This window comes from Histomonas meleagridis, assembly GCF_020186115.1.
Source record: "Histomonas meleagridis strain 2922-C6/04-10x chromosome Unknown contig_20, whole genome shotgun sequence".
Classification (NCBI taxonomy): Eukaryota; Parabasalia; order Tritrichomonadida; family Dientamoebidae; genus Histomonas; species Histomonas meleagridis.
Window position 1 is genome coordinate 1,109,969 of NW_027150805.1, and position 12,383 is coordinate 1,122,351.

The 12,383-nt window shown below is 30.4% G+C and overlaps 4 protein-coding genes across 4 annotated transcripts; all 4 read right to left on the bottom strand.

The window, feature by feature from the left end:
* Positions 1–1,137: 1,137 nt before the first annotated feature.
* Positions 1,138–3,552, bottom strand: GO595_002925 (uncharacterized protein; the record flags this gene model as incomplete). Its single annotated transcript, XM_067915888.1, has 1 exon — positions 1,138–3,552. The coding sequence occupies one exon, from the start codon at positions 3,550–3,552 to the stop codon at positions 1,138–1,140; it is 2,415 nt and encodes an 804-aa protein (XP_067776726.1).
* Positions 3,553–3,776: 224 nt separating this feature from the next.
* Positions 3,777–4,250, bottom strand: GO595_002926 (uncharacterized protein; the record flags this gene model as incomplete). Its single annotated transcript, XM_067915890.1, has 1 exon — positions 3,777–4,250. One exon carries the CDS (start codon positions 4,248–4,250, stop codon positions 3,777–3,779), a length of 474 nt encoding a protein of 157 aa, XP_067776727.1.
* Positions 4,251–4,354: 104 nt separating this feature from the next.
* Positions 4,355–4,735, bottom strand: GO595_002927 (Mob1/phocein family protein; the record flags this gene model as incomplete). Its single annotated transcript, XM_067915891.1, has 1 exon — positions 4,355–4,735. One exon carries the CDS (start codon positions 4,733–4,735, stop codon positions 4,355–4,357), a length of 381 nt encoding a protein of 126 aa, XP_067776728.1.
* Positions 4,736–7,861: 3,126 nt separating this feature from the next.
* GO595_002928 (uncharacterized protein) lies at positions 7,862–9,388 on the bottom strand (the record flags this gene model as incomplete). The annotated part of the gene is made up of 2 exons (XM_067915892.1): positions 7,862–9,177; positions 9,280–9,388. The coding sequence occupies 2 exons, from the start codon at positions 9,386–9,388 to the stop codon at positions 7,862–7,864; spliced, it is 1,425 nt and encodes a 474-aa protein (XP_067776729.1).
* Between the last annotated feature and the right edge of the window lie 2,995 nt (positions 9,389–12,383).

Here is a 12,383-nt window from a genome sequence, read left to right on the forward strand (position 1 = left end):
ATTAATATAATATTTGAGAATTATTTAAATTTCTTCAAACAGCACTTATGATTGCTTCTAAATTTGGACATACTAAAGTAACAGAACTATTTCCTGATGACGAATAATACCTTACTACAAGAACAAAAAAAAGTAATACATAAAGCATTCCAAAAAGAAAATAATAATTTGTCAGTTCAATGAAGTAAAATGTACGTTTAGGAAATCAACATGCTTGAAACTCATACACAACTTCAAGATTGTCTAAAAGAGTTAAATAACATGAAATTAGAACATGTTAAAAAACTTTCTAAGCAAAAATTAAGGCATATTTCAGAGGAGCAATCTCTAAGAAATTCATACAATCTTGAATATAAAAACACAATAAGGGAAATGCTAATAAAGCATTTGGGAAATGATTTGGCTAGTGAAGATTTACAATCTATTTTTGAACAAGCACTAATTGATGAACGATTTAAATTGGAAAAAGAATACATTGAGCTTGAAAGAAGATACGAAGAAAAACGAATTCATGCCCTTTCAGAAACCATACATACTTGCTCTGACCAAACTAATATATCTGATATGATCCCAGCAAAAAAATTAGCTTTAATAATATTCAACAAAATACAATCAAACAAAAATCCAAAGCAAATCCCAAATGAATGTATTATTAAAGGTAATAATAAGAAACATAATACAAAACCTGATAGAAAAATTATTTCGGAAAACATTGAGGAAAAACTTCCAAAATCAGAAAGAAAACAAAACCATAAGCAAACAAGAAAGAAGAAAATTCCATCCACAATTAAAAAGCACATACAAGCACGAACTCGACTTCAAAAATCAGTTTTTGAAACAGAAGAATTTGTACATCAGTTGAAGAAGCAACTGGTTTATGAATGTTCTTCTTCTTGTTTTGAGTGACCATTAACAATTCAATCAACGGATATATTAAAACGTTGTAAATAAGTCTTCAAAATAAAGAAAAAAGAAAAGACGATTTTTATTATCTTTTTTATTACTAAAACATTCTGTTCTAATTCATATGTTATTCTTGTAATGAATTCATTTGTCACTCCATAAACAAAACCGTAAATTTTACGGTTATTATTTGATGTTGTACATCAAAACCTTAACAAAAAACTTAAAAATTTTTTATGTAGAGCTATAATACATGGCCCTGTTCGGATCATCTGCCATTACATATCCTTCGTTTTGTCTTCTGCACATCATTGCTCTAAATGTGGTCAGAATCGCATCACCAACACTACTCCAAAACTCTTCATTAGGTAATGCTATTGTACCCTTTAATATAAATCCTAATAAAGTACCAACAGATAAATATAATACAAATATTAAAAATACAATTAACAAAAATACTGATCCACCACTTACCTTAACTTTATCTGTGGGTTTTGGTGCAATCGTAGGTGAAGATGTATATGTCGCAGTATATGTTATAGTATGACTCTTAGTAGATGTTCCTGAACTTGTTGTTGGTGTTGGTGTTGATTCAGATGTTGATGCAGATGTTGAAGGATTTACTTTAGGACATGCAAATGATGCACGAGCATCGACATGGAATGAGCCACTATCACTTAAATAGATTTCATCATCAAGAATTAGACTAGTAGCAGTATCATCACAATTAATAGTAAATTGGGTTCGATAATTAGAATATCCTTCAATTAGATACGTAGTAGAATCGATGAATTCTGTTGAAAACAAATCGATATTATATTGATGATTAGCTATTGGGTAACAATGCTCCATAAAACAAATCCATGCATCTGCCGTATCACTGATTTCACAGATACTTGTTGGACAGCGTTTTGGATAAAATGGGTAATAACTGAAAATGCCTTGAATTGACTTGGTTCCGCTTCTAATTGTTACGTTGTACTCATTGTTTGCTCCTTCGAACATATCACGCATGTCAAACTCTACATATTGACCATTCTTCTCTCTATGTATAATATATCCTGGTGCTGGTGCTGGTGATGGCATTACTGTTGGCACTGGTGTTGGTGGATACCAAGGAGGCTCTCCTACGCATAATTCATTTGCATATGCAGTAATCTCCAAATTTGACCAATTGATAAGATTGACGTTTTTGTTAATTCGTAAGTTTTGCTTTGGTTGTAACCAGTCGCAAGTTATAATCAAATCTGAACTTAGCTTATGTCGTCCAGATTCACTTATATAATGGATTTTAATACCATTTTCAATTCCATCATTTGTCAGAACTGTAATTTTTTCTGCGAAGTCTCCATATGGATCACAGTCACTTGGTTGTCCTCCATCGACTGCACATAGCCACACAGTAGCACCATTTGGATCATCGCATGTGGCCCCGGGGCAGTTCAAACCGCCGCATGGTTGTAAGAACAAATTGTGTTCAGAACCGGTTGCGCTTGGATTGAGTTTTATGTTACGATAGATACCGTTTAATTTGTTGAAAGTTCTGATGTCAATTGTTTTTTGTTCGCCTCCATAAGGGAATGTTGCAGAACATTCTGCTGGATTAGGTGTTGGCGATGGCTGCATACATAAGTCAGGTGATGTAGCAACGATGTAACCTTCTCCGTTTTTATCAACTTCGAATTTGCTAATATGGATCATACTGCTGGTTGTAGTTTCAGGATGAAGTTCAAAATCACAAGTGACGTGCATGTTAGAAGCAATGCTTTGACCACTTTCAGTTATATGAGGATCATATGATACGATAATTCCTTCATCAGTATTATCGGTACGTTCTGCAATGCCAATGTGTTTACGTGCACTTCCAAATGATTTACATGTGTCATCGCTGGTACATATCCAAATTGAAGCATCTGTAGAATCACATGTTTTACCTGGTGGACAATTACTGATGCCGCAAGGGTTAACAAGAACAAATGATGAAGAGTTCACTTGGTGAGGAATTCCATATGGTATTGCATATTTGAATTTGCTGAGATCGATATCAACTGCATATGGATAAACAACTTGTGAATTTGCAGAATACGTACAGTCGCTTTCGACTGTCGGATCTGGGTCAGGAATATTGCCTCTTCCTGTTGAACATCCATATTTGTTGGAATATTGAACCGAGATTGTCAACACGCCGTTGTTGTCAGTGGTGGTAACTGATTCGACGTTGAAATCTGTTTTTGTTGCATCGCATTTAACGACATGAACTAATTCGAATATGTTGAAGTCTTCATCTTCATTGTAATTTTGTGCTTTTTGAACCATTGTAATACCATCGTCTGGGTGTGTCTCTGAAGTTACGAAGTCATAATCTTGTGTTGAATAATATGAAATTACTTCACATTCGGAAGGATTTGAAATTTTGCAACGAAAGCCTGAGACACCATATTGATATTCGAGTTCTTGAGGAAATGATTCTTGTGGGAGTTCTCCGCAAAGTTTAAATGTGTATTTGTAATCATTTAAGTTATCATTATAAATGATTGGATCTAATTGAGTTGAATCACTGAGATCGTATAAATAGCTGTAGAGATTGGCTCCGCAAGCATACCGTTCCTTGAGGCCTTGAATCTCCAGAAATAGAACGGCTAGAAACATCTGACAGAAAAGTGCCGGACGATAGAGAGCTGTTTTTTGAATTCTATCAACGAAATTTTGACCACACAAATTTGAATGTAACATTCATCGGTCATCGATTAACTGTTAAAAAAAATATGATAAAAATAATCTTTTTATAACAAAGGTTTGGGTTTTGGGTTTTGTGATTTTGTGTTTTGCGCACTTTTGTATTTCGGTGATTGACTTTGTAAATAATTGAAAATCTATTTTGTGAATTGCATTTGATTAAAGCCAAACTCAAATATCTTCGGCTGGAGTGTCGTCCAATTGTTACTGAACCATTGAAGGAGCAATGATTTGCTTCTTTTGGTTTCACGCTCAAGTCGAAGTCCTGTTTTCCCAGATAACTGTGTGGCAAGAGCTTGAAGTTCTGTCTGCTTAAGTTTTCTCTTGAATATCTTTTCCAGTTCGCCAACAATTGGATATTTGTAAGGATCTCCATCATGACGTTTTTCTTGACTAACAATATGTGGCATTTGTCCAGCAGGGATAAAAGAATCGGCCTCTTCTAATATATCATTGAAATACCGAGGTGCTCTTTCATAGGCTTTCATTGCATTAACAAGTGATTGAAAATTAGCAATAGCAACTTCAAGTCGGCTTTGATCAGTTTTACATACTTCGATGATTTCACGAATATATTGAGCAATTCGCGAGTGTTGAGTTGATTCAGACATTTTTTGTATATTCAATGCTTTTTGATCGTTATTGTCTGATTAACGGATCTAAAAATTTACCAAAAAAATTGTGGGTTACTTTGCGTAACATTCTTCATTCGCCTTTACTTAAGAAGGTCAATGATACTTCGGAGAGGTTCGAGTTGATTATCAGGAATTAGTTGGAATTCATTTGTATAGTACATGAAATGCCTAAACGATGAATTCAAATTCTCCTCAATGCCACACGCAATTACATCTTCACGGTGATGGTGGTAAAGGTGGGCATAAATTCTGAAAAGTCTCTTGAATATATTTTGTACAGTCTTAAGGAAATCCTTTGGGAATGGAGCATTCGGATCGGATGGGAAGATCCTTTCATCATTTAGAAGGCCTTCAACCCAAATCATCACTTTTGTGATATATTCGCTAGCTGGAAGACTTGTTGGTTTTTTGTACTTTTCATTGTCTTGCCAGTAATATTTGAAGCCTGGGCCTGCTGTCATTTCAGGGCACTTCTCTGGAGTACAATATCCAATTACTGGAGCAACAAGACAATTCAGTTCGTTGAAAAAATCAACAACACTCACTGCAAGCCAGTCATCTAAATTTTCTCCTGCGGGAAGTTTGACAGCGCCACGAATATCTCCGGCTCCTAATGTTGCATGTGAGATTTCTTGGAGCTTATATGCTCTATGATGTTTCGATACTTTCTTTATTGGCCTAAATGTTCCTTTATCTTTCCGACTAAGTATTAGAAAAGTAAACAAACAAGAAAGAAAACATTGGAAATTATTTTTGGTTTAAATGGAAGAAAATAACGGTTTTGTTTCAATTTTGAAAAGATAAAAAACTTAAACTGTTTTTTTGCAAAAAATAATTGATTTATCACTCAGCAAAGGGAAAAAATCTTTAAAAATCAAGTGGCTTCGCTCTAATTAATTTTCTAATTGTATGTTTCAAAATATTTATAAGATGTTATAATTTTTTATATAATCAAATTGTTATTTTAAAAGAAAACACTAAAGTATTTAATTAGTAAATCTTGTGTTCGATTATGCATCCTTATCTGAGAAAAATTAAAACTTGATATTCTTTATACATGTAAACTTGAAGAATCACATTTCAATAACAAACTAAAAAAATCAAAAAAATAAGAAATAAGATTTTCTGATATGTTTGCCACGTAATATTACGTTTACTAAACATTCGTTTTTATGATGTCTCATTTATTAATAATTACTGAAATGATAATTTTGTATTTTTACATATTAATAATTTGATTATCTTCTTTGAAATCTTGTGCAAACGGATCTTCTTCAATATTCTTGTTAGACATCCCAATATAAAATCGGTCTGTTGTCGCGTTTTCTTCGTTATAATTATTATCATTTTCTGTTTCATTCGTTAAAATATTTTGTTTATGTTGATTTCGTTTAATAATAAATATAAGAACAATTATTATTATTAATATTATTACAATGACAACACAAATAATAACAATAATAATAATCATTTGTGTATCATTTGTTTGTGTTTGTTGTTCTTGTTGTTGAATAATTGTTAAAAAATTGGAATAATATGAAAAAATAATATGAATAAATAATGAATGTATATTCATAATATAAAATATATGAAGAAATAAAACTTAATGAATTATTAATAATGAAAAAGTGAAACAGTATATGCAATAGATTTACTAAAAGTAATTGTTTCTGTATAAAAGAATGAATAAGTCAAAACAAAAGAATGTGATAAAACTGCATTAAATGGAAATGAATCAGTAAATGTATTTGAATTTGTAAAAGAATTTGTTTTGGTATATGTATTTGATTGTGAAAATGTATTTGAATTTGTATATGTGTTTGATTGTGTGTATGTATGCGATTGAGTATATGTATTCGAATTTGAATATGTATTTGATTGCGTATATGTTTTTTGAATCTGTGAGTGTATTTGTTGGAAATGGTGCACAGCCATCAATAATCGTTCCTTTAAATACACTTAATGTGCCAAATGTTGTACTTGAATATGAATCCATTGTCATAACATATTTTGCGTCAATATTAGAAAATGATGTTGCTTGAATATTTGGTTCTGTTTTACCATAAAAATAAATGCATTGAAGATTGTTACATTCAGAAAATCCATTACTTTCAATACTTTCGATATTTTCACAAAGAAAAACTGTTCTTAATTTCGAACATAAATAAAATGAATAAATTCCAATAGTTATAACTGTATTTGGAATTTCAAATGTTTCAATTTCTTTCCCAATCGGATATGAGATAATTGTTATAATATTTTTATCATAAAGAATTCCATCATCATTATAATTACCAAATGCTGAATTAGATGATGAAACTTGAATATTTTGAAGTTTTGTACATGAACTAAATGGATTAGTTCCAATCGTTGTAACTGATGATGGAAGTGTGATATTAATTAATGAAATGCATCTTGAAAATGCAAAATCTTCAATAGTTTTTAATTTATCACCAAAAATAACTGTTTCTAAACTTGAACAATGTTGAAATGAATTCGATCCAATCGTTATTATTGATAAAAGTGTAATGTTTCGTAATGATTGACAATATTGAAATGCTGTAACTTCAATTGTTTCTAAATTTGTACCAATGTGAATCGTTGATAATGATGTACATTCTTGAAATGCTGATTGACCAATAATTGTAACTAAATCTGGAATTGTAATTTGTTTTAATGATGAACATCCTAAAAATGTAAATGAATCAATTGTTTTAATATTTTGACTAAGAATAATCGTTGTTAAATTTGAACATTTATTGAATGCATATGTACCAATTGTTGTAACTGTGTCGCTCATTTCAACAGAAATTAATGTCTCTAAATTAGAAAATGCACTTGATGGAATTTGGTAAATAGGTGATTCGATGATAATATGTCTAATTGTATATTGTGAAACAAGTGAAAAATCTGTTGAATCTGCAATAGTCAGTGTTTGCGTATTAGAATTATATACTTCATAACTATGTTTAAAGAATATTATCAAAATAATGAAATAAAATATATTTCGATGTTCATTTCGTTTTAGAGTCATTATATTTTTTTGTTGAAAAGAAAAACAATAAAAAATTTCAAAAATTTTTGAAATAATCTTCAAAAATAATTTCATATTTTGAAAAAGAAAAAATATAACCAATGCTATAAAACGTGAAACCAAAAAAATGAAAAGGTCAGGTTTCTTTAGAATATAATAAATTTGATATCCAATTTCGTTAAATAAATCAAAAATATTTTTAAGTTTATTTCGAAAAATACGAACTAGTTGGGTGTGTTTATCAGTTGCTTGTTTAAAATATAGAGATTTTAATTCGTATGTAAACGGTAATATGATAAATTTCTTGGAGAAACAACACATCCAAAAGCAAGATTTGATACGGAAAACGTTAACATCTTATACAATTACCCACAAAATATTTTCAAATATTAAACGGCTAACATACAAAACTCAAATTCTTGATCGGCACAGATTATCGTTTTATCAGTTTTTTCACAAAAATTAAACGGTTTTTCATCATCTCATAAAAATAATTACCAACAATTAAAAAAACAAATTTTATTTCGATACATAATATTCTATATAAAAATACTTAAATCTTTTGGTTGAAATATAATTTCATTGACTCATTAATCTGTTTGAAATATGGTTCGATTATCCTTTTGTATTCTTCAATGTCAATAATTGCGCTTTGATCTCGAATCACATCATGACATTGAGGGATTGAACACAAATTGTTCTTATTCATTATACATCTCGAGATTGTTTTATTTGATAATTTCGTATCAAATCTCGATAAGTTAATTGATTTCGTATAATATGCAAAGTATTGTATCTTCACCATATCCGCCATTTGATGGTACCAATTTCGACAATTATATCGATAAGGAAACAGTTCATAAATTCCTGTTGGCATTTCTTGTGTCGAAGGATTTAACCACACTCCATGTGTTAAGCCACTTCCATGCATTCCAATTAATAATGATGCATTATGTGTGAACTCAACTTGTTTTTCTTTATTCCGATTTTGAAAATCGACAATTTGTACATCGCAAAGTGGACAAAGTTCTTTCGTCGCATTTAATACGTCCTCAATATTAATTATTTTCCGTTTTAAATCATTTCCTCTTCGATGTATAATCATTATAATCGGCCTTTGAATATTCGGCATTCGACTACCATTAACATGAATTGCATTTAACATATGTTCGCGTAAACCTTTAACACCTTCAGGATCGATTTCATAAGAACAAAGAATTGGCGTTGATTCATTTATCACTGTACGTGTTGGATCTATTACTGTTTTACGTAACCCAATATTTATATGTTCATAACATTTTGTTGATGTGGGTAAATATTCAAATGGTAAATCAATTAAAAGCTTAATATAAAAAATTCCGATTTTCCACGAATATGTTTCATGATATTCCATTATCCGCCAACTTCGATCAATCGTACCATATAAAGGGTTTCGACTTCCCCATTCATTAGTCGTAAGACCTGCTAAGTTAGAAGACATTGTCCAATACGTAGGAGCAACAAAATCCATAATGTTATGCCATATCATTTGATTGTTACCAACGCGCGCTGTTAACTGTGTGGTGATGTCATCAAATGGTACATCAGGAAAACGGCGAAGGATTTTGATCTTGTCGGGATGAATACGTTGCTTAAGATCATCATGTGGTGGTGCTTTAGGCCCAACAATAATAAAGACATCCTCAAAAGTAACGTTGAAAGGAAATGAAAAGATTAAATTATCATTTAATAGACAAGCCTTTCGAATACGACACCAACGAGTAGTGAATGAATCACCAACACAGAAGATTTGCGTGTATGGATAATTATTAATAAATGGTTGATTACGAACTATAATTGTTTCAGAACTTCGGAAGATTTCGTTTTTACCTTTAAAAAGAGATACCCAATATACGGAACTGATAGGAATTATAAGTGAAAAAATAAAGAAGCTTTGAGATATGGAGTGATTAAAATTTGTTGGGTTGGCACTAATATTAACAAACACAGATTTGAGTTGAAGGGTAATAAGGTCTGGTGAATTGGCTAAAGTTGCAGGAATTTGAAATGTGAGTAATGAAGATTGTTGATCAAAATTCATTAAAATTTCTGGAATAAGTTTTTCATGTAGATTTGAACTAATGGAAATGAAATTTAACGCTGCTATTAATATAACTAAAATTATTAAGGAATTTTTGAAAATATTCCTTTTTACCTTCATAATGAATGAATTACTTTGAATATTTTGATTCCCAATCTAAGTTATTGGGACTTCATTAGAAACCGTTTAGTATTAACTAGTTTATTAAACTGTATCGTTCTCACTTTTTCGGTTATTGTACTGAAGCTCAGTTCATAACCTCGGGACAAACTTTTTCAAATTGAACTCAAAAGCATTCAAAAGTGTCCCAACCGCCTGAATGAAGTTTGAATATTATCCAACGGTTTGAATGAGAAAAAAAAATTTTTTTAATAAAAAATTTCGTTATCATTAATTAGCTTGTTCAATGGTCGAAACTTAATTTTCCTTTCTAAATATAAAATGGTTTTGGCATCTGTGTCCTTTTTAACAGTTTTTGAGGTAATGGTTAATTTTAACCATGCAGAAGATCTCTGTCTTGCTGCATATGAGATTTTAGACAATATTCCAATTAGTACTATTAATTTGCTGATAAATTCTTTTGATGCAGACTCAAATCTTGTATCAGCCTGTAAGGCGAAAGCCTTAACGGAAAAGAGAAACTTATTTCATTATACAAAAAATCCATCGAAGATGGAAACAATTACATTTCAAAAAAAAATTGAAGAAAAGAAAGGAATTGAACGATTTGTAGTAGAATTTATTTATTATTTTAACCTATTAATGAAAGCCAATTCAAATGAAGTACATATTAAATTGTGGTATTATAATATGAGTATAAACATCTGTAATTTGTTAATTTTTTGGGTTTGTAGCCTGGATTTTAGGATCTCAATTACATTTAGATCTGGTGAAGATGATGGCCATTTATAGTCATCTGCAAGTAAAATAGCCCTTCCATCTAGAAATAGTTTTGTAGACTTTGCTTTGTGCGAGCTAATCCCGTTCTGCTGGAATATGTAATATTTTGGACCAAATCTGTCATTGAGTTTTTCAAATATTTGGTTTTCTGCCAGCAGTTTTTGGAACTTTTCAGCATTCAAATTTCCATCAATTTTCACTAATTTACTCTTGAAATTCTGGCCGACACAGGCCAAAATCATAATTTTAATGGGGTGCCCCTTTTTTTAATGACACTGCTTATCAAAATCTAGTAAAGGATGAACACGAATTTTATTTCTAGAGGGTTCATAAGAAATAATTGATTCCTCGAAAAAAAACCCAAGGTAATAAGTAGTAAAAAATTAGAGGGATCTCCTGAGCAAAACTGATTCAATATTGTTTCTGCTCGTCTGATAGTTTCTTTATATGGTTGCTAATATCTTGTCCTGAAACCAAGAAAATTGGCAATTCTACTAACAGTAGATTCAGACATTTTACAATCATATTGTTGACTGAGATATGATATTTCTATATTTGTAATATTAGGGCTTTCAATGATATTCATAAGAACAAAGTGATATCTAAATTGAGATAATGTATCAATATTAAAATTACGTTTATCCCCATTTTTCATTATTTGTCAAATTTTTGATACTATTGATTTCGATACATTTGATATATTTGCATTTTCCCGTGTTCAAAAAGCAGCACCAGCATTGAATGCTACTTGTAATTGTTTTTGCAGATCAATTTTATTATAATTTCGCATTATAATAATGTCGCCATTATTGAATTTCATCTCATCGAACTTTTTATTAAAAATTGAACGTAGTCAATAGAATTAAAAAAAATTCGATGTTTTGTTGGTTATTTCTTTCGTATCTGCTGTCCCAGCGGTTTTGAGTCTAACTTTGCCAAAACTGAGAACGTTATTTAAACACCGATAAAAAATTCAATGCCCCAGTTATCAAAAATATTTTTGATAATTTTACAAATATATTCAATATTTGAAACTTCTTAGCAATGATTTCTAAATTCCAGCAGTCAAAATGCTTGGAAATCACAAATAAACTTATTGCATGGCCAATCTGCAGTCCATTTGTACAAATGGTTGACCCTGAAAGAGATGGTTGCTCAGATTATTTCGAAATTATTAAAAATCCAATGGCATTGAGTGAAGTTAAGAAAAAACTTACAAAAAATTTATACAAATCTGTTGATGAGTGGAAAAATGATGTAAATCTTATTTGGGAAAATGTCAAAAAATATAATGGAGAAGATACATTATTTACATATATGGCAATGGAAGCTTCACTTTGGTTTAATAGCAAAATGAAAAAATTCCCAACTACAGAAGAAGAATACTTATCAAGAAAGTTGGAAAGTTTGTCACAACAATTATTAACAGTGATTTCTCATCCACCAAAAAAACTTGATCCAAATGGAATTCTTTTTAAGTCTCTTAATTGATATCATATATGGCTACAAAATGTATTAAATGTTGTCTATTTTTTTATATTTTTTATAATCATTAGATTCAAAATGTATTTAATTGAATCAGTAACATATGAAAGTGATACCTGTTCTTTAATGTAGTTGTTTTTATATATTTATTTTATGCCAAAACTCTGTTCAATAACTAATTACCGAAAAACATTTGACATCTCAACACATAGTTTAACAAAATACGACCCATCATTTACCTTATATTTTATTTGAAACCCCCTTTCTTGATTTATATTGTGTAATTTCTTATATTTGTTCTTCAATATTTTCAGATAAAATTTTCCAGAAATCTTCCGAAAATTTATCGTTGAGCTGTGTTTTTTTAATTAAACCGTTTAAACGCTATTCAAAATTTGAATACGAATCGATTTCCAACTTTTAGCTTTTTGAACTAATTAGTCGGAATATTCCATCGTAAACACCGTTCTCTTGTATTTTAAACTAGAAACCTATTTGATATATTGAATTACACGATTAAATTTGATTAAATTTCCATACCTATTTATTTTGTACCATTCAACGTTCCCGTTGCAATGATAGGAAACATATTCGGCGTGAATATGGAAAC